Source organism: Clytia hemisphaerica, unplaced genomic scaffold (genome assembly GCF_902728285.1).
Source record: "Clytia hemisphaerica strain Z4C2 unplaced genomic scaffold, Clytia hemisphaerica genome assembly, whole genome shotgun sequence".
NCBI classification, from domain to species: Eukaryota; Metazoa; Cnidaria; class Hydrozoa; order Leptothecata; family Clytiidae; genus Clytia; species Clytia hemisphaerica.
This window is the reverse complement of record NW_027103537.1, coordinates 301194-328941: the sequence shown is the minus strand read 5'-3', so window position 1 is coordinate 328941 and position 27748 is coordinate 301194. Positions and strand designations below refer to the sequence as shown.

The window sequence follows — 27748 nt, the reverse complement described above, 5'->3', positions numbered from 1 at the left end:
TCTCCTCTCTATTTGTCGTGGCCTAAGCTACCTAATCTTTCCATCATCCAATATCATTGCTGTGAGAATTACACTATTAGACTGGGATTCGCATCTTTTCAAAAAAGTGACTTTTCTATTTTCACGACATTGTTTACGATTAAGTAGTTTAAAGCCAGGATTGCAAACCACGTTCTTTTTTCCCCTTTTTTCGAAAGCTAGACCCCCCATGCAATAGTCTATAGTCTTTATACAATGACAAATATGGCACTAAAGGCTGGAGTACCCAGAAGTACTAAATCTTTGAACATTTTAAAACTTGTTGTTTCAGTTCAAAATCAAAACTTATTAATTATTATATGGGATTATGGATATCTCAGGTACGTCTATTATCAAAATGAACTTGTTGATATAAATTCACTACAAAGTTATCTATTGTCGACAAAAATGTTCTCAGTCACCTTGCTCGGAGATGTCATGCTTGGCCGATTGAATCCTAATAAACCTCGAGTTGATGAACAAATCATTCAGTACTTAAAAGACTCAACGTTGAACATTGCGAACTTGGAATGTGTCATCACTGGCAATGCTACCGGTTTGCAGCAACTTCAACGAAAACCAAAAGAATTTATGTGTAAACATGGCGGCACGACAAAGCAAGCTGATCTCTTGAGGTACGCCACATTTCTTAATCAGGAGGTCTTATGTCATTTTAAGAAAAGCTGCAAAATTAGCATGGACATTTTATTACGGCGTCTTATTCCTCTCCTGTTTATTAGCCCGAATACTCCTTGATTTGTGGTGCGGTGGAGCTTAGGCTGTTTTAAAGTCAAAGTTTTCTACCAGTATTCTTAGACCCAAGACTGATAAAAATTGATGTTTTTGCTATACCCGCGTATTAAATAAGAATGTTAATTTCAAACAAAATATGAAGTCAAGGGCGTTGAGCGTACGCGTTGAAATCCAGCCTTGCGGGGCGTTATTCGCTGGCATGAAAAAACTTATTTTTGAAGTTCCCGGGACATTTTAGAAAAAAATGTTTATTTTACTCACAGGTTACTAAACATTGGATGTTGTAATTTAGCGAATAACCATATACTTGACTATGGATTTGAAGGCGTTAAAGAAACAATCCAATACCTCAACGAACTTAAAATTAAGTGGTTCGGCTTCGGGAAAAACTGGGAAATAGCCTGGAAACCAAGGATTGTTAAATTGAAATCACCAGCTGGATGTGACCTCAAAATGGCTATTTTTGGAATAGCAGATCATTTCGTAGAATGGAAGGCAGATACGGGGCCTGGAATCAATTATTTTGACATCAATAATTTCCAGAATACTGAACAGAATTTTAATAGAGCTCGATGGCAGGAGATAGAATACATTCAAGATGAAGTCAAAAAAGGTACTCTTTTATTCTCTCATTCCTTGGTGATTCTATCTATATTAAAATAAGACCTTTAAAATTATTCAATCTTGTAACTATATCGTGCGGCCACCTCCTTAGTTTAGCTTTTTTGTCTATGAGTGTGGTCGCTCGTCTCGCTTATTAGGACAAATAAATCATTTACTTACTTACTTACTTACTTACTTACTTATCGAAAGAAGTAACTTTCATACTTTCATACAAAGTGTATTATGGATTTACTGATCTCTTTAATGCATTAGACTAAAACGAAATGAACCGCTCTAGACAAAGTAAACGATCAAAACACAAGCCATTCTTACTTTAGGTCGTTGAAGTCAGTGTGCAGTGACGAAATTTTACACCTTATTTGTGAATATTACCCTTTGTAAACACCATAACAAGCTCCGAATCGACCCTGTTTTTAACGATTCTTTTATGAGCGATGAATTCCTAAAACTTTGTATAAACTAGACTTGTTTTTATTTGGATAATTAGTGCCCGTTACTTTACTAAGTAAGAACCATGTTGGCTGAGATTCATTAAGCATGTAATTCTGTCCTTTACCTCGACCAATTAAAAAAATCGTCCTTCAACTTCAGATTTCTCTTTTAGTTCGCTCACAAGTAGATTTGGTGACGTTCAGTGTACACTGGGGAGAGAATTTTCAAAATAATGTCTCGAGGAGCAGGAGAGACTTTGCGCATGCCTTGATTGATATTGGTGTGGATGTTGTTCATGGCCATTCTACTCATCATGTGGTAAGGTTGTTTTCAATATTTGGTTGAATAGACCTTATCGGAGTTTTTAATTTTTCTAAAAAAGCGATGCATTATTGGATTGTTTCGAGGTAATACAATAGAAATCTCTTAGGAATTCCTCGAGGGAATTCGTAGATATCACTCGTATTTGAAATGATTTGGAAATCTTGAGAAAGCTACTATATTCCTTGTCATAGTAGGGGGTCAAGCCTGGGGTTCCGTGACATCTTTTCTACGACCTAACCATTTTTAGTTTATTCCAGAGAACAGTATATTACAAGATATTTTTGAGAGGGAGGAGGCGGATTAGGCCCGGGAAAACTTTTTATGACTAAAATAGTGACGCCATAGGCAAAACTGCAAGGGAAAATAAGGTGTAGGAAAATAGCTGATTAAATTGGTACCATCTGGTGAAAGAGCATGAAATTCTGAGCAAAATATGTATTACAACAGCTCTATGACTAAAACACAAAAAGAAAGAAGCCGCTTGAAGTTCAAAAAGCATACCGACGTCAGGCAAGACAAGATTTGACGTCAAATCGCAGTAGAGCTGACACAGGGGGGGGTACCAAGTCAGTGTACTGGACCATAGGGTACTAACTTGATTTTTGGATTTTTTTCCAAAAAATTAGACCACCACCCTTTTTAGTACACTGTACTAACTTTTTTTCACGGTCAGGGCTTTGACACCACCCTTTCAGTACACTGTACTAACTTTTTTTCACGGTCGGGGCTTTGACACCACCCTTTCAGTACACTGTACTAACTTTTTTTCACGGCCGGGGCTTTGACACCACCCTTTCAGTACACTGTACTAACTTTTTTTCACGGCCGGGGCTTTGACACCACCCTTTCAGTACACTGTACTAGCTGTTTTTTCGATCAGATAAGTTTAGAAACCATCCCTTATAGTGCACTGTTCTAATTTCTTCTTGTCCAAATAAGTTTAATTGCCAGCATATACAAGGGTTTTGAAGCATTTTGCTAAGAAAGGCACCAAAATAAAAAAGGAAAGATTTGAATATTAAAATACTTGAATCCTTATATAGTACAAACACTGAAACAATGAAACAGACAAAGCAAAGTCAATCAAATACAGTGAAATTAGCTGAAATTAGTCACGTCAAAACACTCAAAACCAACTTTGAGTTATTTCCCTTCTTGTATCTTGATTTCTGATTGTCTGGCAAGCTGTAGCAGTTTTTCTTTTTTGAAAAATAGAAATAAAAGACTTAATAACATTGTACACAAGCTGAAACGGAAAATCTTTTATCAAATGTAATATTATACAAAATATATAAAAAGGTGCTTTCCCTATAAAATTTTATGAAATATCAAATTTTGAGGTAAAATTTGAGAAATTTCAAAAGATTTTGCCCTGAAAGGGCAAAAAAATTCAAAAAATTACACTATAAGGGTCGCTTTTCAGCCAAATTTTTCCTGCACTGTAAGGGACCAATTTTAGAGACCTGATTTTTGGCCGAACGTACGGTCGTTTTCACCCCCTCCCCCTGGTGATTTCACTTATATACAGATTTTTTTCAATTAACATCAATCCAACATGGTTACTAAAAACATAAAACAATAGAGCGGATTTTCTTTACTAAAACTTGAAAGCTTCGATTCGAACGTTTACACAAATTCTTGTTGTTGCCATAATGTAGATAGGGCCTTAAAGAAAACGTAAACAAGATTGAACTTAAGGCCGGTCTCCACTTGCGCATGCTGCGAATCTGAAACAAATCCAATCAAGTAAACAGGAAACATTGGGAGAAAATCAGTGTACCAATTTGTATAGCTTAACCAGCCTTGACTTGAAGGTCTCGGACCAGCTTGGACCTGGCAAATTAGGGCAAATATACATGGGAATTCACTGGGTTTGTGTGTTTTTACCATGAAATTAGTACAATGTACTAACTTCTCAGTGTGTATCAATTCAGAACACCAACCTTTCTAGTACAGTATACTAACTTTTTCATTGTATTTTTCTCAGAGGACCACCCTTTTAGTACACTGTACTAACTTTTTCATTGTATTTTTCTCAGAGGACCACCCTTTTAGTACACTGTACTAACTTTTTCATTGTATTTTTCTCAGAGGACCACCCTTTTAGTACACTGTACTAACTCAATTCAACCTAAAAAATACACCACCCCACCAGCTATGGGCCAGTACACTGACTCGATACCCCCCCCCTGGCTGACAGTTAGTTGGTCGCGGCTGTATTTCTGTAATGAAAACGGAAAAAAAAGCAAACTTAGCGTGTTTTTTTCTCTTATATTTCCCGTTTTTCGTTTTTTTCCGTTTTAACCGTTTTTCCGTTTTTTAGGGTTTTTTATCAAAGATTTTCAGGGGGTTTGGTAGGGCTTTTGAGGTAAATGTGAGCTTCCCCCGGGGGGGGGGGCACTGGCTTTGACGGTCGACGGCCGACGGAGACGTGCCGCTGGAGTTTGAAATGTGGACCCTGTCATATATGAATGTTTAGTAAAATTGGGACCCTGTCAGTACTAAAATTAAAAGCGGCGAAAATGACCAAAAATCTGAGGAAAAAGCGGAAAATTTTCTAATTTCCACCCTGACAATTGTCCAAAATAACCAAAAATCAACCCTACCATATGCATATTTTGAAAATAAGTAAATTTGGGACCCTGTCAGATATCTTCAAAGTCTAAAAAACCCTGACCAGCGGCATGTCCCCGTCCCTGAAGGTTTATTGTGTATATAAGGAGGAACAAATTTTAAGAGAAAAATTAAATAAAGATTTTGAAAATTATAATGGGTGGCATCGCTTAAGATGTAGACAGAGCTTAAAAGCATTCGATTAAACAAAATGAAAACATTCGGATTTGCAAACAATTCCAAACAATAATAACAGCAGAAAATCAGTTTGTTGATTTTCATTTTACTCAGAACTTCGATCAAATTTAAATTTTAAAGAAATTGAAGATTGTCTATCCAGTTTTAATTTAGTTTTTGAGTTCAAAAAGTTATTTGTTAATTTCGCATAGCGAAAGTATTACGATAGCCTTTCGCGGCGGCGGTGTCATCGGAAAAAAAATTAGAAAACGAAAGTGCTTGATACGGTGGACGAACTCACTAAATTTAATTTACAAATTACACGCTCGTATAACCACGGACGATTTTCGCGGGTTTTCTTTGGATTACGTCATATATCTTTGTGTCTTTAGCTCCACAGTTTTGATTTTTTCTTTATTTTCTTATAAGCATATACTTTATAAGAATCAAATCAATGACTCTTGATAGACGGTAATATACCTTTCGGTAATAAGTTCCTTCAAAGTAAACAAGGGATGACGCACAATATGAGCTTACTTGTTTTTCTTATAAGCATATACTTTATAAGAAATCAAATCAATAACTCTTGATAGACGGTGCTATACCTTTCCGTAATTAGTTCTTACAAAGTAAACAAAGGATGAGGCACAATATAAGCATATTTATTTTTCTTATAAGCATATACTTTATAAGAATCAAATCAAAAACTCTTTTATAGACGGTGATATACCTTTCGGTAATTAGTTCTTAGCAAAGGGCTACATAGTAAACAAGGGATGGCGCACAATATGAGCATATTTATTTTTCTCATAAGCATTTACTTTATAAGAATCAATTCAATAACTTTTGATAGACGGTGATATTACGAAAGCATCCAACGAGGACCTTTTTTTAAATATCTGTTTCCTAGACATAGCCTTCCTGGAAAATTTGATCTGTTGGCCGAATATTTCAAAAATCTTATTCCTAGAAATGAAGATCTGTTTCTCCGCAAAACCTAAATTTTTAATCTCAAAGTATCTTTCCTAGAAAATTTGATCTGTTTCCACAATTTTCAGAATTAAAATTTTGATCTGTTTTCCCAAATAGGATATCTGTTTCCCTCTCCTGGAAATTTTCATCTGTTTCCCTTTCTTTTCGTTATTGATATCTGTTTCCCCCATAAAGTTCAATCTGTTTCCAATGCAATATCATCTTTTTTTGGAAAACAGATATCTGTTTCCCAATTTATTATGTCATCTCCTAGAAATATTGATCTGTTTCTCTCTGATGACGTCATCAGCTGGAGCGGGGAAACAGATAGCTTTAAGGAAAAGGTCTCTCCTAGAAAATCGGATCTGTTTCCCCCTTTTTCAAAAAAAGCTCTCTCCTGGAAAAGGGAAACAGATATTTCGGGGAAATGAGCTCGTTGGCTGCTTCTGATATTACCTTTGTTTATTAGTTCTTAAAAATTAAACAACAATTGTTCTTAAATTGGTCTCTTTTTTTAGCGATTTTAAGCCTCGTTGTTCTTGTAAAATTGTTTCATCAAGGCTCGATGTAAAGTAGATTTCAAATTGGCTTCAATCTCTACTTCTTGGTTTTCCTATGTAGTTTAAATTCTAGGCGAAATTTTCGACTTCAAGTCGTCTTGTATTCTTTTATAAAAAGCGTGTAATTAGGATAATTTTGAGCAGAATAACCAACAATCAAACTATTGCAAGAAATATACAAATGTTACAAACTATTGACACTTTAGTTCGTCTTGGTAATGATTATAAGCTTCAGTACTAGCAAAATGGGATTTAAGCTTCGCATCAACTCGGTCTTTCGAAATTTTCAACATTTCTTGCTGAAGATAATTGGCAGTGTTTTTCTTTGGTACAAATAAGATAATGTAAAGTTTACTGCTATAGAATATCATCAAAAACAGTAAGTTTGAGACGATCAAAATCAACACTCGGGCTACGATTTTGATGTCCTTGTCCTTTTGAAGATAAACAAAGGGAAAATAAGTGATGTATGTGACTATGCATGTAAACGATGAATAAACTATGGGCATTGCTTCATTGAAAGGTCCTGGGAGATCCCGACCACGATATGCTTGGATGGTTGTCATAAGATAGAGAATGATAATGAAGCCGATTTGAATAGTCGTATGTACTTGTGTATCACATCTGTAGCTCCTCATGTACTTTGAGTTGTCAGTATCCACTGTTAACTTGATGGGTTTTGAGTGTAAACTTAACAGTAGAAAACCCATGTCTATGAAAATCAAGAGAGTGACCAATGAAATCTGACTTCCCAACATTCTTCGTTTTGTTCGTTTCGAAAGACGTACTTTAGAATGGAACGCCAGCAGTAAGTTTTGACATTTGATTAAGATTAACGTATGTGGGCAAAAGACCAGCAGGGAAATTATAAGTAGCTCCACCAGACATGTACTGGTGGATGTTTTTGACACCATAAATGGTAGAAGCATTGTGGTGAATAAACATATCATGCAAATAATATGCATGACTGTAATGGGAAAATTCGATCCACGCACGACAGGTGTTTTTCTAAATCTCACGAAAACCAACAATGTGAAAAAGCAAAAGATAAAACCAATTATACTCAAACCCATCGCAAGTTTCAAACCATTTTGATTATAAAATTGAATGAACTTGTCACTATAAGGATCATAACAAGAATCACGATTTCGAGTTGACAGTGTAAATTTTGGACAAGGAGTGCAAGTGTTATGCAGAGTGGAATTATTTTTTGGCTGGAAATAATTTTGCTTGCATTTCTGGCAATACCAGCCATAACTTTGGTTATCCGAAATGCTATGAATTTTGAGAGATATTTTTCCAAAGATGTTTTCTTTTCCAGCGTGGCAGGATGGTATAGGACATTGTTCAAGTTCGTTTGATTTGAACATCTTTTCAGATAGTAATATTGGGTGAAAAAGAATATCGTAAGAAGATTTTTTAGGTCTGTGAGATATTTCTATGTGATACACACGGCGAAGATCGGATTTAAATTGAGCTCGCCCAACAACTTTCTTTCGGTATGTCTGATAAGATATGTATTGGAAATAGTCGAGTTTATGGTTTAGGACCTGTATAATTTGTACCATATTAAGTAGTGGAGCATTGAAAGCTTCTACGCATTTATGAGCTGTGGTTTCTTTTGAGTAAGTGAAGTCTGTTTGATTAAATTGCTTTACAAGGTGTGGAATCAATAGCTCGTCCAAAGAAAAATCGAATTCAAATCGACTGAACGTATAAACATAATGTCCTGGTTGGTCAAGATAAAATGATACAGGAACCTTGGATGGTCTTCTCATGTCTAAAAGAAAAAATATTTTTTCTGCTATTGGATTCTTTCTGCAGTGAATACCTGAAGTTTCTAAGACATTATAATACATGGCCAGGAATCGCCAGCTTTGATCTGGATGTCCGATGATGATGGAAAGACGGGGTTTTGTGTCAAAGAGTGTGGTGTTTATAACTGAATCAACTTTCTCACTGTTCGTCAAGTTAAGTTTTATGAAATCATAACATAATTTCATATCAATTGTCTTTTCACTCAAAACTTTGAGAAAAAGCTCAAGCTCCAGCTCATAGAATGAGGAACCGCTATCAATGTATATTATAGTGAATCGCTTGACTCTGTTCCCACTTCGGAATCGAAATTGATTATTTGTTTTAGGACTCACTTTTATGAAATTGATTGGGTAAGATTGATTGTTGATCAAGTTGAGTAAATTTTGAGCACTTTTGAGGTAGCTTTTACTTCCCGAGCGAAGGTTTCGATTTTTGAAAGTATCTGGGATCTCAAATTTACCGTTAACAAACCAAACAACGAAGTCTTCGCCCGTAAAGATTTCTTGTAAGACTCTAGACACATGTGGAGGTGCGTCTATGACCATGGACATGATTTTGGAAGTGTATCTCCACCTTCTGATTCGGTGTCCATTCCACAAAGGAATACGTTGATGTTTATTCGAAACAAAGTAACTTGCATTCAATTTCAAATCCATAGCTAAAGAAACCGCTTGGTGAACTCCACAAAAATTGAACACTTTATAATCGAAATCATCCATAGTTAGTAAGCCATTAATATGATCATAGTTTCTCTGCTTTAAAAAGTCAATCCAGTCGGACTTCTTTTGATCATAAGCTAAATCGACCGAAGCTAGACACAAACTCTTTCTTTCAATCTCATCACATTGATGGTACAGTCCAACCAAAATCATCCTTTCTTTTCCCGGTCTCAAAGTTTGTGACAAAATTGATTGCGGAAAGTAAATCAAAACAGCAAATATCAAAGTGATCTGATCCATAACGCTCCTGATCTCAACACAGCTGCTAATTTCTGAGTTCAAGAACAACTGCCTACTTCAATAACAAGAAACTGCTGTGAGTGATGTTATCAGTTAGTATACAATCGATAAGATCGAGAGGCTTCGAGTTTTCAACAAATCACTCATTAAGAATAAACAACCAGGGCTAAGGTTTTTAATTTTGGCGTGCATATACTTCTGAAAATAAATAAGTATACAAAACTTTCTTCATCTTTATTAGCTTTATCGCCTTCTTGCTACCTTAGTTAGCACTCTTATATTATTTTATTATATTATTACTTATTGCTTTTCTTTTGTTCCGACAATATTGTTTAAGATAAATTTTTATTTTATTGATTTTTGATTTATTTCATATCTCTCAATCTAATTCTGATCAATGCTGTCTACTATACCTAGTCTCCACCATTTTGAATTTCTTCGAGTTTTAAAGACTTAACCTGCAGAGATATCTCTTTCAGAAGTGAATAGGCCTCACCGAAGAGATATATAGCTCTGTTTTCAACCTTGCCCAGATAGGGCAGTTGTACAATTTTATCTAAGCTTCAATCATTAATTTTGATCTCAATCGAGCAAATAAACATTTTGGTTGTACGTATATTTTTGCAAATTGAAAATTATATATATTAATTATATATATAATTATATATATAATTTCACTAAACACATCTTTTTACATCTTTTTATCTGTAGCGGTGTCTAGCTAACACTGCTTGGCCTACCTACACAACCCTATTTCCATCATATAGGAGGATATTTTCACAAATGGCCGAAATCCTGTGTACGTCGAAAACTGTGGAACAGATAATGTGTTTTCTTGAAATAATTTTTGACTCATATTGAGTTACTTCTTTCCATCTTAACTCATATTGAGTCTCTTTCTTCCTTGTAGTCACTTTAGATCACTAGTTTTGCATTGACGGATTTCTATGTCATCATATTTTCCTTTTCTACTCCAACCTGATTGATTTTCTGTGAATGTTCATTCTAGATTTTTGTTGTATTTGTATTGTCTTTTTGTTTTGTGGGTTTTTGTCTTTATTGTTTCCATTTTGAGTAGTTGAAGGTTTTATACTTCTAGACTATATATATATATAGTGAAGATATGTAATATCTGTCATTTTAGAAAAAAAAAAGGTATATAAATAACTCAAACTGATAAAAACGAAAAAAAGTTAAGAATATTTTTGTTAATTGTGTATATTTACGATTTTTTTGGTATTTTTAATTTTTTAATCATTCCGGAACAGAGGGTAATTTAGCAAAAAGTTAAAGGGAATTTAAATAGTGGTATGTGAAAGAACAACCTAATCCAAATGAAGATAGAAGAAAAGTAATAGTGGAGAGACAATGAATTGCAAAAAACTTTTTTATTGATAAACACACTTCCGTACAATCATTTACACAAGTTCATCAAAATACATACAAAATGGAGACAAATACAAAAGCAAACACATCAAATACATAAAAAAAAGATACAAACACAAAACAAAACCCGAAGTCCCAGACTTGTGACTGGCATAGTGACTTTCCACGTGTTTAAGGGCCCACACTCAGTCGCCTTCGGAAAACATAACAGAAAAAGGAACTGACCAGCAGCTTCCAAACAAATAACAGACAACAAACAGACACTACAACAAAATACAGTACAAAAGGGCAAAAAGACACACTGTACCAACTATCCCACATACAGTACAGGTGAAACAAACATTTGTAACAAACACAATCTCACAAAAAAAATAGAAAAAATCATACAAAAACTTAAAAGAACAGAATCGTAAGTTGGACGCGAACCCGGTTCGGCGTGCCGCGACGGGAGGACTGCACAGGGAAAAGAAAAGTAGGAAATGAATACCTCCGATGCTATAATGCTAATTTATTAGACAGAAAAAAAAAAAAAAAAAAAAAACAATTTCACAATTTGAAAATATGTAAAAATTCTTCGACGGTTTTCCCATACTTTCTAAAACAGTCCGGAAACCTGGAAAAACATTTGACAACTTGCTTCTTCAAGAAAGCGTTTTAAGCACCCTGGTTTCACATTCGAATGAAAAGCTCAGTGACTCTAGGAGTCAGATCTTCAAACATGAGTGTGCTACGTGCTATCGGTAAAATTTCTGAAAAGGCGGATCCATAAAAAATGCACAATGGGATGTTACTGTCGGCATGTGGCATCCTTACAATGAAGAAGATAAAGGCATCTCTCTTATCAAAAAGTTTATATCTAAAAATATTGTTTTCAACGGTGATATCTAAATCTAAAAACGATGCATGGTTTCCACGGTGCTCAACTTTGAGATCTAATTCTTTAGGGTAAATCTGTTTGTAGCAATTATGAAACTCATTATATATAACTCGAAATATCAATTGGAATAAATGCAGAGGGTGGGTCATCATTGCATCATGCAGTGCTTAAAATAATAATGATATAATCATTATGCACTATCCCAAGGGCTTTTGATGTGTTCAACAACACTCTACTTAGCGGGTGCGACGCCGGGTGACGGCTAGTATAATATGTACTAAAATCCAACTAAAGTCCACCTAACGAAAATTAAAGTTGTCCAGTCAATTTGGTTACCGCATTGTTGTTCTCAGTCAGGTTTAGCTTTGATGTTCCTTGATCTGTAGGTTTGAACCTACAGTCATCTTATGAATAATCTTCTAAATACTGGCAATTACATAAATAGATTTTTGAAATTCTTAGGGGTTTGTGTTGCTTGATGTTTTCTGAGATTTAAAGCACTTTGAAATCTTTTGAGTACATCAATTATTTTATCATTTGTAAAGGAAATATTTATCCGCATCTTTGCGGCTCTTGTTTTTCATTTCTAAAAAATTAGAAAACGAAAGTAATCGATACGGTGGACAAACTCACTAAATTTAATTTGTTTTTCTACCTTTCCACTGGGTCGTTTTTTTTTTCAAAAACAAAATATATGAAACAATTCATATCATTAATATTATTTGCTCATCTTCATTGTACTTTAAACAAATATTTATTCTTTTATTATTTTTAATATTTATCTTTCTCTTCTTGACATGCGTACATGAAAAACAGAGAGTGGTTATTATGCGTTCAAAATAAAGGGGATTTGGTTGATAGGTAATATACCTTTCAGTTATTAGTTCCTACAGAGTAAACAAAGGATGACATAATATGCGGGAACATCTTAATCATCATATAGGCAACTTTAGATAAGAATCAAATCAAAAACTCTTGAAAGGCGGGGATATACATTTCGGTAAATAGTTCTTATAAAGAGAAAAAAAGGTACGGTGCACAATATGAGCACATTTATTTTTCTTATAAGCATCTACTTTTAGGTTATTAGTTCTTACAAAGTAGACAGGGGACTACTGGTTGCAGTAGTTTTAATATGGCTCAGCCTGGCTTATTTATCATCAAATATGAGCGTGTCCAAATTATTTCTCATGACTCGACCTAAACCTTTTTTTTCTAATCCACCTCGTATTTTTCTTAACAACTTTTTCAGAGCCAGCATTTTAGCATACTTTTTGCAAATATTTGGCGAAATTTTCGACTTCAAGTCGTCTTGTTTCATTTATAAAGACTTTTTTTTTAGTATGTAAAGACTTCTTAAAAAACAAGGAAAGGTATGTAAAAGTGCTTTAAATTTGCCTGCTTTTGCAAGCGTTTTTTTTTCAGTTTTTTTCCGTTTTTCTAGTTTGAAGGATTTTTGGACCTACCTCGGAGGTCCTATAAATTAACCGATGTCCGTCCGTTCGTTCGTCCGTTCGTCCGTTCGTTCGTTCGTCCGTCCGTCTGTTACCAGCTTTTCTCAGGATTGGCTCATTAGTTTTTTTTGATTTTTGGCACAATGATGCAAAATGGTAATGCCCAAAATGTGACGGAGCCCGATTTTCGAAAAAAATTTATTTCCGGCCGAAAATGCCGGAAATATGCCGGAAAACCCGGTTTTTTGGCATTTTCTCAAGATTTCATCATTAGTTTTTTCTGATTTTTTGCACAAAGATGCGTATTAGCAATGCCCAAAACTTGGCCGAGTCCGATTTTTGAGAAAAAATTTTTTCTGGTCGAAAATGCCGGAAATATGCCGGAAATCGCCATTTTTGCAGATTTTCATCGGACTTTTTCCTTATATTTCGTTGTTTTTTCACACAAAAACATTATTAATAGCAATGCCCACCATGAAGCATGGTTCAATCGTCAATAGAACTGAGTTTTGAAGCCGGAACTTTCTAAAAATCGCCGGTGCAGCCCATTTTCGCCGGAAAAACGGTATTTCTTGATTTTCTCGAGCTGTACTTTATATTTTTTTATGAAATTTTGCACACTGATGCAAAATGTGCCGGAAAAACTGTTTTTTTGGCATTTTCTCGAGATTTTATCATTAGTTTTTGCTGATTTTTTGTTCAAAGATGCGTATTAACAATGCCCAAATCATTGTCGAGTCCGATTTTTGAGAAAAAGATTTTTCCGGCCGAAAATGCCGGAAATATGCCGGAAATCGCCGTTTTTGCAGATTTGAATTGGGCTTTTTCCATACATTTCTTTGTTTTTTCACTTAAAAAAATTATTGATAACAATGCCACCATCAAGCATGATTCAATTGTCAATAAAACTTTCTATTTCTTTTTTCCCTAAACCCCTCCCCCCCCATCAACAATCAATGATGACATTTAATGCATTTTCGCTAAGCGCTATATTTTCTTAATGATTGTTTTTCTCCTTATTGCTATCTAAGTTTCATCATCAGGTAGGTCCATTCAGCATGTTGCTTGTTTTTTTTTTAAATAGAACCCCCTGAAAATAAGAAACATATTTAAATGCTACGCGTTTTTTACAGTTTTTTTCCGTTTTTATAGAAAAAAAAATCGTTTTTTTCCAGTAAAGGTCACATTTGGTGCTTAAAGTGGTTTCACTCACTATATAATAAACAAGTGAATAAAACCCTATTTAAAAGATCTGAGAAAGCTGACCAGGGAAAGCAGAATTATTTTGCTAATTACCACTGATATAAGGAGATAAAGATCTTTCTTGTGAGATATTTTATGTGTTGGTTTTATCGTTGCTGCGAAAAATGTCTGAAGAAACTGATCTGTTTCTATCCCATGATTGGGGTGAAGATGGAAAAACGAACCATGATCGAGTGAAAAAAATCAACGAAGCCATCAAAGAGTTGGGTTATATCACGTGGTTTGACAATGAGCGAATGGTCGGCAACATGAGAGAACAAATGGCAAAAGGAATTGATAATACCAAATGTTTTATCGCATTTCTGACGAAGAGATATCATGATAAAGTAGTCTTAGGTTCGGATACCGATAATTGTCGAACAGAGTTCGATTACGCTAGCTCGACGGTTCCCATGGTGGCTGTAGTTCTTGATGCCTCGATGAGAAACCCTGGAGAGTGGAAAGGAAACATTGGTTTAACACTGAAGAAGTTTATGTATATTGACATGTCAGGCGATATTGAGACCCCTCTTACCTGTCTAAACAACTCAAACTTCTTACAAATAATTTGGATGTCAAGGGTATCTTCCCAAATAATCAAGGTATGTGTTTTTGTACGACAATATTATTTGCTTTGCTATTTTGTTACAATGGTCTCTTTGAGTTTTACGATTGACTTTCAAGCGGGGCGTGGAATTTCCGAGTTATTCTTTTCTGAGTTATTTTGCGCATGACGTCATAATTTTATTTTTGTGACGTCATTATGACGTAATCTCAAAAATCATAACTTTTTTCGAGCTTTTAACTTTTCGAATTATTTGGTGTTATTTAAGTAATAAGGTTTTTTTCGTGCCTTTAACTTGACGCCATTTATTAACTCGCAAATTAACTCGGGAATTCCAGGCCCCCTTTCAAGCTTTATGTGAACTTCGTCGGCTATATTTATATTGTTTGATATCATATACTCCTTTTTTTTCTTTAACAGTGCAAAACTCTGGTGCTACCTCGCAGTCGATTTCCAGTTCAAAGCAAGCCTTGGCACCAAATCTAAAAAAAATAAGTTATAATTCAAAACCAGCTACGCAGCAACTTACGGCTTCGAGCTTGAATGGTGCCACCTGTTCATCTGATTGTGTAATTCAGCCTCAAGATGAACCTTTGATGGAAAGCACTCATCTTTTGTCGTAAGCTCAAGTAAAATACCTCTAGAGATAATAGAGGAAGACCTTGGACTTTCCTCGGCTCAGTACTATTTGACCTACCAAGACAAGGAGTTAAAATACAAAGATATATTGTTAGAACAAATACTAATTGAATCGAATTTTCGTTTAGTTTTGCGAAAACGATCTTTTTCAATCTTCGTCAAATTCAAAATGAAAGCCATCACTTTGGAAGTCGAACCAAATGATACTATCGACAACGTCAAAGCCAAAATTCAAGATAAAGAAGGAATCCCACCAGATCAACAACGTTTGATCTTCGCTGGCAAAGAATTAGAGGATGGCCGAACCCTTTCCGACTACAACATCCAAAAGGAATCCACCCTTAACTTGGTCTTGCCTTCCGTTCCCATTCGGTCACTGACAATCTTTGTCAAAACTTTATCTGGTAAAACCATTACTTTAAAAGTCGAACCAAATGATACTATCAACAACTTCAAAGCCAAAATTCAAGATAAAGAAGGAATCCCTCCAGATCAACAACGTTTGATCTTCTCTGGCAGAAAATTAGAGGATGGCCGAACCCTTTCCGACTACAACATCCAAAAAGAATCAACCCTTCACTTGGTCTTACCTTCCGTTCGCATTTGGTCAATGACAATCTTTGTCAAAACCTTATCTGGTAAAACCATTACTTTAGAAGTCGAACCAAATGATACTATCGACAACGTCAAAGCCAAAATTCAAAATAAAGAAGGAATCCCTCCAGATCAACAACGTTTGATCTTCTCTGGCAGAAAATTAGAGGATGGCCGAACCCTTTCCGACTACAACATCCAAAAAGAATCAACCCTTCACTTGCTATTGCCTTCCGTTCCCATTCGGTCAATGACAATCTTTGTCAAAACCTTATCTGGTAAAACCATTACTTTAGAAGTCGAACCAAATGATACTATCGACAACGTCAAAGCCAAAATTCAAGATAAAGAAGGAATCCCTCCAGATCAACAACGTTTGATCTTCTCTGGCAGAAAATTAGAGGATGGCCGAACCCTTTCCGACCACAACATTCAAAAAGAATCAACCCTTCACTTGCTCTTGCGTTCCGTTCCCATTCGGTCAATGACAATCTTTGTCAAAACCTTATCTATATCTGGTAAAACCATTACTTTAGAAGTCGAACCAAATGATACTATCGACAACGTCAAAACCAAAATTCAAGATAAAGAAGGAATCCCTCCAGATCAACAACGTTTGATCTTCTCTGGCAGACAATTAGAGGATGGCCGAACCCTTTCCGACTACAACATCCAAAAAGAATCTACCCTTCGATTGGTCTTGCGTTCCGTTCCCATTCGGTCAATGACAATCTTTGTCAAAACCTCATCTGGTAAAACTATTACTTTAGAAGTCGAACCAAATGATACTATCGACAACGTCAAAGCCAAAATTCAAGATAAAGAAGGAATCCCACCAGATCAACAACGTTTGATTTTCGCTGACAGACAATTAGAAGGTGGTCAAACCCTTTTTTATTACAACATCGAAGAAGAATCGACCCTTTTATTGATGTGCATTTTTTCGTTTCCCGTACTCTTAGGCTCTAAATAAACGGGGGGGGGGTCGCATAAATGGGGGGGGTTGGAAAATTTTAATAAACAGGGGGGACCTAATTGCCGGGGGGGGTTTGGGGTCTTAATTTTTTATGATTTCATTCACTCTGATAACACGATGTACAGTACTAATGTTTTCATTTTCTTTTTTCTTTCAAATTTAAAAAAAATATCATACAAAGGAGAGCTGTAAACACAAATACATTATTTGAAATGTAATGAATAGAAATAGAGTAACAATTATAATGACACTCTTTTGTATTCATGATATTCAAGACGTTATGCTTTCTACGGAAAGATCCCGGTTTTTTGCCAGTAGTGGCAAATTTCATACAACTTTTGTCTAATTTAAATTTGGCACTACTGGCTAAAATCGGGGTTTTTTCCGTAGAAAACATTACATCATGAATATCATGAATTGCCTTATCGTTTGATTTATAAAATTACTTAAAAAATCTTTTGTAAATTTATTATTTTTTTGTAATGGTTTTAGGTTAGGAAACATGGCCGATAATTACTTGATCGGATCTTTGTTCAAATAAACAAAAAGTATTATGGTACAGGCTTTCATTTATTTTGGTAAAAAAAAAATTGAACACAGCTGAAAATGTGTGAGTTTCTTAACATCGACTAGAAATGGCGACCACGACCAGCGACCACGACCGGCGACAAGATAAATTTGGATTATCAAGTTTATCTGCTCTCTCCACCGTAGAGAATGATTAAATCAAGTCCTCAGAATACTAAAAAGTGGCCTTTGAAGTAACCAGTCATTTTCTTGACAAAGTGACACTATTTGACAAAAATATTGACAGGGTCATTAAGTATGATGTTAGTAAGCTTTGTTAAACTAAATATTTTAATTATGCTGAATAAGATGCCTTTAGTATGAATAGCTAGAACTTGTCAGTACGAAAAAATTGGGAAGGCCAGTTTTAGAGATATGGATCTAATCAATTTATTCTATTGTCTTTATGCTGACAAAATGACTAATTTCGACAGAAATACAAAGCTTCTCAAACCATTTTCAAAAAATTTTGTGCCACTAATTATTGTGATGCTGATAATACAAAAGGATAGAAATTGACACCATAATCAAGCTCCAAGAGGGTCGAAATGGTTGTTTTACGTATTTGACACGTAGCTTTAATTAGATGAGACAGGGGTGAGCTTACTCTTCAATATTAAATATATTCAAATGATTAGGAGAGACACTCTACGTTGGAGAAAGAGAAAAAACTCGATAACCCAAATTTATCTGGTCACTGGTCGTGGTCGCCGGTCGTGGTCGTCATTTCTGGTCGACGTTTAGAAACTCCCTGAAAATGTTCAATATATTACGACTCAATTGGATTTAACCTTTGCTCTATTCGCTTAACCCTATTTGGACCCGCCCTCATGACAAAAACTTTGTTCTTCCCCTTTTCAGTATAGATCTATTGAATTGTATTTTCATAAATTTTCATAACTTTCATTTACATTCATTTTCCAAAACGCTTCTTCTCAGCTATACACGACTTTCTAAAAACGATGGGATTCGGTGGGTGTCACGCCTAATAAATTTTGGACATTTAACTAACCTGAGTTTCGAAATTCTGATTTGATATAATCGTCGAAAGAGAATTTAATTATAACAGAATTTAAAAAATCTTATTTAGATCAAAAGCAAAAACAGTCATTTCAAAATGATTTTTGCTATTTTCCATGAATTTCTTTTAAAAAGTGCTGACGTCATCAAAATATGAAGAGTATCAATCCTTTTTTTGTAGAAACACATACTTACACTTACATGGACAGGAAAATCCTGCCAATTTTTAAAGAATTTATAGAAAAGGGAATGTTTTGTTTTGCCCCCCCCCCCCCCGAAATATTTAAAATCTCAAAAAATGCTTGGTCCGAATAGGGTTAAGTTACTTTGAGAAATGGAGGGAAATTTTATTGTGTTCGACAGAAAAACTTTTGCGGCTCGATGAAGTAATAAAAGTCTACAGTTTTTGTTTTCTTCTTTTCTAAAAGTAATTAAAATTCCCTAATTACCTTTGGTTGTACATTGCAATTATTCACAGAACCTCTACTGTACACCGTAATAAACTACCCCGAACCAAATAGATATGGAAAAAGCATAATACAAATCTGTTGATGAAGACCAAACTCCACTTTTCCAAAGGACAACTCGGCCCAAAAAACTAGCAAAAAATCTAGATTTAGAACGTCATGAGCAAAAACAATCCAACCAAAAAAGAAGACGAGAAAACCAATAGTTTACCAATCAAATGATGGCCACGCACCTAAATAAATTAATTTCTATCCGACATACAAAGTATAAAAGGCAAATCCAATACAATGGCAAATCCGATACCAATATTGTAAGGATCAGTCGCTCAGTTTCGACACTTTTTGTAGACTGATTTATTTAACAAGAAGAAAGCAAGGTCAATTGCTGCTGATGACCACTTTGGTGGACCTGTGTGGACTTGATGATAAGTTTTTTGCAGATATTTATAACTGATCAAGTTGAAAAGAATAAATTTATCCCAAAACTTTTAGATGAATTTAGAATATCACAATGGAAATGGCACGAAAGTTACTCATCAATAAAGAAGAAAAAGTTTTACTGCTTCAAAACCTCACAAATTCTTTTTAGACTTTGACCTTAGATTTAAAAAAATTTATATTTCTTACACCGACCAGCCGATCCATATTTTTCTGAAGGTCTTCCCGTAAAACAATAAATAAAATTTGTCTCTCCTAACATACAATAAATGCTTTTGAGTCAGCACCAAACTCTTTAAGAAACGTATGCCTATCATAAAGTTTACTCAACACTCTTCGTATTCCTTTGCATGCAGTGTTAGCATTCTCCTGAAAAGCCTTTATGAAACTACTAGTTACAAGAAATCCGGGCAATACATAGGGTCTCAGCTCTACGCAGGAATCAAAACTTTCCGGGTGGCATATATCGTATTACTTCGAATAAGCGACCTTTCGAATAAACGCACCTCCTTTGAGGAAAATCTTTCAAAACGCCCCCCTTCTCAAATGAACTCCCCTCTTCGAATAAACGAGAGACGTTTGTTTGAAACAGTAGCTTTAAGGAAGTATAATTAGCCCATAAAATAGGATTCGTGTTTTTATAAGTAATCAATTTTTTATTGTTGAGCACTCTTCTGCGAATTAAGATTGGGTTCATTCCAGAAAATATCCGTACATGGGAGGTGGAGGATATAGTGTCCGGGGGTAGTGAAAATTGTACAAAATTTGCCGGGGGTAAACTTGCTTTGTTTGGGGGTAATTTTGCTCTGTATAAGGGTGATTTTGATTGTCCATGGGGTCAACTAATACTTGTCCGGGGGCTAAACCTACTGTCCGGGGAGTAAATTTCAAAATCCTCCACCCCCCCCCCATATTCATTTTTTTTCTGGAAAACCCCATTAAAAGTTTTTCAAAAGTAAAATTACAATGGAAAAGAGTTCTTAAATTTGTAATTCAATTGAATGATGACAGATTTCGCTTCAACCGCCATGGCTTGGCTTGGGAAAGCTTGGCAAAGACAATAGCCCTTTCTAGTGTTTTATATTTAAGATATATGTGTTGCAATACCTTGAACACTGCGCTTAAAAGATCATTTGATATTCATCCCAAAACTGGATGAAAAAGATGAAAGCGTTGCACCAACCTGGGCAGATTCTCTGACGAAGCCGATGCCTTTAGAATGAATACGTGCCAGCGTGGAGTAATCAGAATCTGCTCGGAGATTTTATCGTATGAGACTTGTAAACATAAAATTTGTTTTTAATCATTTATGAACCTCTGACACTAACACATTGTGGCCATACCATAGCATTTGGGATTAACTCTCCTTCTGGATTTCGTTTTATATTAAATCAAATTTTTTATCAATTTCTAATTAACTCGAGTCAACTCAAGCTCGAATCTCTCTTGTTAACTCAAGTTCTTGGTCCTTACAAGTGACCATTCTAAGAGAGACTTTATAACTCAAAATTTCCATTACTTGAACGAGTTCAATGACTCTTTGTGTGTTCGAGTTTATGGAGCTTCTTCTGTAAAGTACATGGCATATTTCTTTATTTTATAGCAAGGTATAGAAATTTACAATGGTAAATTGATTTTGTATGGCTGTGGTGAATTTATAAACGATTATGACGTTTATGAAGACTTATTGCAATCTGTCAACGTAAGTAGACACGATCACTTCTTTGTAAGAGAAATTTCCGGCAACCCTAGTAGACTCTCCACAGTTTCGGTGTACCTTGTACAGAGTTCTAAATATTTCCCCGAGATATAGTATCATTAACAGTTGCATCCATACCTGCGTATATCAATTTATATTAGGTCACTCAATAAACATCCTGGTGTTGTCGGGAGCGGGTTTGCCCTCTGAGAAATAAAGGAGGATGGGGAGGATTTCCTTGCAATACGTTCTTCGCATGATCGAAAAAACACTTGGAACGAGGCTGACTTGAGTTGATGGTGTAAGGCTATAATTTCTTTGTCTATTATTTTTTAATAGTAATTGCCATTTACTAGAATAATTTTGTCTCCTTTTCATCAGGCAAGCCTTGGAAGGAATTTTCGCCGATTTCGAAGCGACTTATCATTTGCTTATAAACTTCATATCGAGAAAAATGTCTCGAACCAGACTGCTGCTTATTTGAAAAGACTTGATTTACTTCCAATAAAGATTGAACATTGCGCAGTCACCAGGTATGTTCATCAATACCATCTGTTGATATTAGTGTTAGCAATGAAATTCGAGGCACACTGGTCATAATTTCAGCCTATCAATGTTGTAAATCTGAATACTTTTCCGATCTCACTTATTAACGGAACTTTCCTACATGCTAAGCGGAAAGCAAGCTAGACTTATTCCGCGTAGTTTACCCGCTTTGCTTCTAGAACGAAAAATCGATTGGAAAATTTTTCTGGAAGCATAGTTGATTTTTTTGAGAGGAAAGTCTGCCTTGCTTTTAGGTTAGTCTGTAGAAAAGTTACGTAGTGTGAACGACGAAGGCTAAAGAACATTTGTCCGTCGTCATGATTTATCTATCGATATTTAACCTCGCTTATAAATGGATATGTACAACTATCATTTGTTATTAACGTCAAATATCGAACTTGCTTTCACCCGCCATTACTTGCCTTACTCGCCACTTTAACCGTAGCCGTAGAGAATTCCAGATACATAATCTCGCTATTGTTTCTTTCATAAGGCTCAGTCAAGAAGATGAAGATTTTGAGGTCATTGTCCAACGAATGAGAAAAGCGTGTCATCCGTTTGGTACTGAGCTTCGTGAACAAGATGACTTATTAGTCCTTGCTATCACTTGAGATTTCTATTTTCTGGAGTGGTCCTTTTATCCTCATTTGATTGATGCTGTAAGGGCTAGTTTGGAACGACCAATATGTTGGGTTTTGATGTAAACATTATATTGAGCCTCGCTTTATTACAACCAACTCAAGAATGGGATTTCCAAGGTAGTTCTTTCCCTGTAACAACTTTAACACGTTTTGATAGAACCGTTGGATTTTAGTGAAGATTTTTTCGGAAAAGATCGGTTTTTTTCGGATGTATAAAAAAAGAGATGGAAAATGGAGTTGAAAACGGTATTGATTCTTTTTATACCTTTGGCACAAGATTAAAGAACCATCACTACCACACACAGTACTAACAATTTTTGTGCTCCAAAAATGATGAATTTTTGAGAAGTTTTAAAACGAGGTATGGTAGAGTATGAATTCAAAGACGCTGCGTGGATACATTACACCTTCATTTTAAGAAATTTTCGTAGGCTTTTTGTACTTTTTTTATCCAAATTGAACAATGAAATTTATTTTTATGTATTAATTTTACCTTATATTAATAGTTCGACCTCCCCCCCTTTTCTTAAGGGGAGGGGATGACACGTCTTCCGAAGAAATGAAGAAGGGGGAATCAGAAATTTTCATGAAAAAGGGAGCAGTAGCAAGGAAGGGGGGATAGTTTAAGAAGGGGGGCTTACATATATATTGTAGATTATTTTCAAGCACTATTATGAAATTTGGTCTTCATGAAAGGAAGTTTTCTGTTAAAGTAGTCTGAGTCAAAAAGATGAAAGAAGTTTATTATTTCGCTTTCTCTCTCTAAAGATATTTCACCATATATTTGTTAGCTATTTTTGTCCAAACCCCTTGGGGGATAGGCATTTTTAAAGGTTGTAGATATGTAAAGAAGGGAGAATCATTTAAGAAGGGGGGGGGATTGGACCCCTTTCCGCACTATGTATGTTAATCTTCTATTGTTGTAGAGATTTACATCGTGACAGCAGACTATTTAATTGCTGACTGGCTAGTCTCTTTTTAATGAATTACAAAGTATTTTGATACATCAACGATTGTGTTTCCGATCAATTCCATTCAAATCACAACTCTTTAAATCTTCCCATTTTCAGGTAAACATAAAAATGTAAAAAATCATGCTAAAAACATTCTTACAGTTATACGGTACATTGGTTGTACGCAATCTCGCTTATTCCACCTCCACCACGGCCATGGCTGCACACATGAGAGCGGTCCGCATCAAATCTTTTGGCGATCCATCACAACTCTACATTGAAGATCAAGAACCGATACCACAGTTGGCTTCAAATCATGATGTTTTGCTACATGTAGCCGCCACTGCTCTCAACAGGGCGGACACCCTTCAACGAAAAGGCGGATATAATCCTCCAAAGGGTGCTTCAGATATTCTTGGCTTGGAAGCTAGTGGTGTTATTGAGAAGATTGGATCTAATGTCCAAGGATTCAAGTGAGAATAAATAAACATTGCCCTCGTTCATAAACACGTAGTTTTAAGATATGTACAGCGAAGTCTCCGTAATTCGAGCCTCTATAACTCGAATGAGACTCTTTAACTCGAAAATGTTTTTTGTCCCTTTTGGTAACAATGCCTTATAAACCAATATCCATAACTCGAAATTTCTTTAAATGCTTTCTACGGGAATAAAGGGAGCTTGTTTTAGGCAGTGTCTTCATGCTGAGTCAGATAAAGTAAAGCTACTTTTTTACGCAACAATATCCTGCAAACAAGTGAAAGATCGAAAGTTGTTTCGAGATGTGACCTCACATTCTATTATTTTTGTAAACAAAAAAATAGCAAAGTTGATTTCGAGCAAATTTACAATCGAATATTTTGATCATAAGATGGAAAACGTTCTACTTGTTATAAACATAAAAAACATTCGAAAGAGTATCAGTAAAGGTCCCTTTATTTGAGGAATGTTTTTTTGCTCAATGTATTTTCATTTTTTTAAACCTTTTTCTAATCTTGTCGCACTTGTTTTTACTACATCAGCATCATCAGACCTTTCATTCTTAAAACAAAACCTTAAAACTCTTGGACAATTCTCAGAAGAAATAGTTTTTCCTTATCATCTTCTGATTTCTCTTTTGTAGGGAAGGTGATCGTGTAATGGCTTTATTAGCAGGTATTTTCGCCCATAAAATAGCCCTTTTTATACTTTTAAAAATGTCGTTTCCAAATTTTTTGTGCTGTGATCTTTGTGACATATCTGTAAAGGTTTATGCATTTGCTTATGTCTCTCAGTTTGTCTGTATTCGTTTATTTTCTTCTACTAGAACATAGAAGTCCATTTTATTCAATCTTTTACGTCTACTGGTAGCAAATGCATAAACCTTTAAAATATTTATTTACTAACCTTTTTTCACGATCTGGTGGTGGCTATGCCGAATATGTATCCGTACCCTATCAACAACTCATCCATATTCCCAAAGGAATGGATTACATCAGTGCTGCTGCCATACCGGAAGTCTGGCTAACCGCATATCAACTCCTTCACAAAGTCAGTGCTATTCAACCCAATGAGCGGGTTTTGGTGCACGCAGCAGGAAGTGGAGTGGGAACGGCTGCTATACAGCTTATTAAAGGATTACCAGGAACTCAAGTCATTGCTACAGCAGGTAGCGATAAACTTCGCATTTCGTTTCTGTCAACAGCTAATTTCTTTAGATTAAGGATTATTATTTTTAAGTAGGAAAATATTGATTTACCTTATTGGAACTAATTTTCATGGGAATTTATTTCAGCGTTTTCTGAACCCGCGAAATATATTTTTTTTCCAAATTTATCGAGAAATTTGAAAAATCTCTAAAAAAATTTATGAAATTTGTCCAAAAAAGTACAAAACCGCGAAAATTAAAACCCGTGAAATGCAATATTTCCGATTTTTTTTTTTCGACCGCGAATAAGTTTCCGCGAAAATTAGTTCCAATAAGGTAATTACTTTCAATAACTTATCGCAATTACGTGACCGGGTAGCTACCGACTGTAGAGCATTTACCTAGTAATCCAAGGCTTGTGAATTCGATCCCCGGCTAACGCCAACTCAGCGAATGAGTACGAAGCTTAAGATTATGTAAGTAACTGGGAGCTTATAGTAGGTGTGTCACATCTCAGTATTCATTCGATCATTCAGGTATAGCGCGAATAGAAAAGTGCTATTTTCTCTCACTCCTGGCTCCTAAGACAGCCATCAGATGAATATACTTACCTCGATGAAGATGTACAAATTTACTTCCAGCCTGCTTCTCCGTCTCAAAATTCAGCAAAATAATGAACATTTCAAAAAGCCTTGCTTCGACCACTGTTACTTTACCCAGCTGTCACATAACGTTGTTTTAACGTTCAAATAACGTTATATGGACGTTGTAAACGTTAGATAAACGTTAAAAGAACGTTGTGTGCCAGCTGGGTTTACCCATATTTGATTTTGCCATTCTCTCACACTGCTTCTTAAAGTGTTCGTCATAAATAGAATTGTAAAACGTTCTTCACAATGCATTTCAGGTAGTGCAGCAAAACTGGAGAAAGCGAAATCGTTGGGAGCAGATGTCTTAGTGAATTACAAAGAAGAGAAATTCTCTGAAAGAGTCATGGATGCAACAAACAGTAACTTATTATGATCCTTTTTTCTCTGATTTTACGTACATTTCAAATGTTGGAAATATCCTTGCAAGAATTTTAGGTTCCAATTCTAATTTATATTTTTTCTAAACGACTAAAAATGAAATATCTTACTCCAACTTGTTTTCTCCTGTTGTTAATTTAGGGAGATAGAATTTAGCAGTCAAATCTCTTCCAAACATCGAAAATGGTGTCAATGTGACTTTTGTGGTGAGGTAAACTTGTCAAAATTAGAATTATATTTGATATTTATATCTTTTCTTGTAGAGCAAGGTGTTGACATCATTCTTGACCCTGTTGGAGGTTCAAACGTTGATCAGAACCTTGCCAGCATTGCTATGGATGGTCGTTGGGTTTTGTATGGACTGATGGGTGGTCCTAAAGCATCGAATGACAAATTTTTTGCTCTGATGCTCCGCAAACGTGTCCAGTTACTTAGTTCTACTTTAAGAGCGAGGTCGCTCGATGTGAGTATATCTTCAGTGATCAAAGTTCTTCCTCACAGAATTTTTTTCAAAGTTTTCCGTCTCAGTTAGAAATGGTTATTTAGCAAGAAAAAGTAATTTTATTCACTAGAATAATTCCATCAGAAAGAAATCTCGTATTAAAACTGTGTTTATGGCTGATTTTACATTTAGAGTTGCTTTAATTAACAAATTTTAGTGCCTTTCTAGCCAATCTAGGGGGTAAAAAGTCAGAAAATTTTCTGTCCTTCGGCCTCAACCATGGTGGGGCCTGTGGGTGTCACTGTATACCGAAATATCTCTATCAACAAATTTTCCGTCTCACAGAAAAAAACTGCTTTGACCACTGTATCTTTTATCATAAAGGTCGGTATACAATTTTGTGCGAAAATGAGCAAAAAGTGAGCTGTTGTTTTTTTTAAAATCAAATAATACATCACCTTAAGCTTAACTTTTGAACTGTTTGACTATGATGCTTTGTGAATTCCTCGCAATTCATTTACTTACTATTCTAAAATAGTAGCTTTTCATAATCACATTCACTAAACATGGTATTTTCCATTCTAAATAGCATCTGGCTATTCCATTTAATACTCATAGGTATTTGGGGAGTGGACGAACCTTCTTTCAAAAATTCTTGAAATCCTGGAAATTGGGGGGGATTGTCGGATTACCCCCCACCACACCCCCCCCCCCTGTGAAATGTTTCCTCCCCCCCCCCTGTGAAATGTTTACTCGGGGGGATGGATATTATATGGAATGACAAATTTATTTTCTTTATTTTATCTCTCCCCCTCCCCCCCCCCTTGAAAAATCTCCAACTGGCTTACTGAGAATATGAGATAATAATCCTTCATCCGAACTTCACCTTTTAAGTACAAAAAAGATTTGGTGGACTCATTTGAAAATCATGCATTGGAAAAATTCGTTTCTGGTGAATATAAGCCCATCATCGACAGTATCACGACACTCGATGGAGTTGCCGATGCCCATAGAAGAATGGATGCCAACCTCAATAGCGGTAAAATCATCATGAAAGTGTCAGATAGTCTCCTAGCAAAGGATGAGCTTTAGTCAATACATTTGTTGCAATTTATTTAGGGTTTTTTTAACAACAGTTTTATAATCAGTTATAATTATTCTTTATTGATAATTTTACTAGAGAATTCGTGAAATTCTTTTATTTTACAATCCTAGGTATTTATTTAAAAAATATTTTTGACTATTTTTGAAGTACGACTACTACCATAGTTAAACTGCCTTTGTCCTCTAGTAACCAGCTGTTATCGCCAGTTAAAAATAGCCGAAACTCAGGTCCGTAA

The 27748-nt window shown here is 35.4% G+C and overlaps 3 protein-coding genes across 3 annotated transcripts; all 3 read left to right on the top strand.

Moving 5' to 3' along the window:
• The first annotated feature begins 10 nt into the window (after window positions 1-10).
• LOC136799976 (probable polyglutamine synthesis accessory protein MT0602) lies at window positions 11-22928 on the top strand. Its single transcript, XM_067056601.1, has 6 exons — window positions 11-653; window positions 1035-1384; window positions 2000-2145; window positions 21079-21177; window positions 21556-21707; window positions 22214-22928. The coding sequence occupies exons 1-6, from the start codon at window positions 235-237 to the stop codon at window positions 22329-22331; spliced, it is 1284 nt and encodes a 427-aa protein (XP_066912702.1). The 5' UTR covers window positions 11-234; the 3' UTR covers window positions 22332-22928.
• Window positions 15550-16980, top strand: LOC136799955 (uncharacterized). The gene has a single exon (XM_067056573.1). The coding sequence runs from the start codon at window positions 15583-15585 to the stop codon at window positions 16978-16980; it is 1398 nt and encodes a 465-aa protein (XP_066912674.1). The 5' UTR covers window positions 15550-15582.
• Window positions 22929-23431: 503 nt separating the features above from the next.
• LOC136799973 (quinone oxidoreductase PIG3-like) lies at window positions 23432-27659 on the top strand. Its single transcript, XM_067056599.1, has 6 exons — window positions 23432-23787; window positions 24435-24468; window positions 24716-24959; window positions 25846-25947; window positions 26230-26429; window positions 27303-27659. Exons 1-6 carry the CDS (start codon window positions 23456-23458, stop codon window positions 27498-27500), a joined length of 1110 nt encoding a protein of 369 aa, XP_066912700.1. The 5' UTR covers window positions 23432-23455; the 3' UTR covers window positions 27501-27659.
• Window positions 27660-27748: the final 89 nt, after the last annotated feature.

Coding starts and splice junctions, on each gene's coding strand:
- LOC136799976 (XM_067056601.1), top strand. CDS start 235: ATGACAAATATGGCACTAAAGGCTGGAGTACCCAGAAGTACTAAATCT. Junction 654..1,034: donor AAGCAAGCTGATCTCTTGAG/GTACGCCACATT, acceptor TTTTACTCACAG/GTTACTAAACATTGGATGTT. Junction 21,178..21,555: donor ACTTATTGCAATCTGTCAAC/GTAAGTAGACAC, acceptor CCTTTTCATCAG/GCAAGCCTTGGAAGGAATTT.
- LOC136799955 (XM_067056573.1), top strand. CDS start 15,583: ATGAAAGCCATCACTTTGGAAGTCGAACCAAATGATACTATCGACAAC.
- LOC136799973 (XM_067056599.1), top strand. CDS start 23,456: ATGCTAAAAACATTCTTACAGTTATACGGTACATTGGTTGTACGCAAT. Junction 23,788..24,434: donor TCTAATGTCCAAGGATTCAA/GTGAGAATAAAT, acceptor TCTCTTTTGTAG/GGAAGGTGATCGTGTAATGG. Junction 26,430..27,302: donor TAAGAGCGAGGTCGCTCGAT/GTGAGTATATCT, acceptor TCACCTTTTAAG/TACAAAAAAGATTTGGTGGA.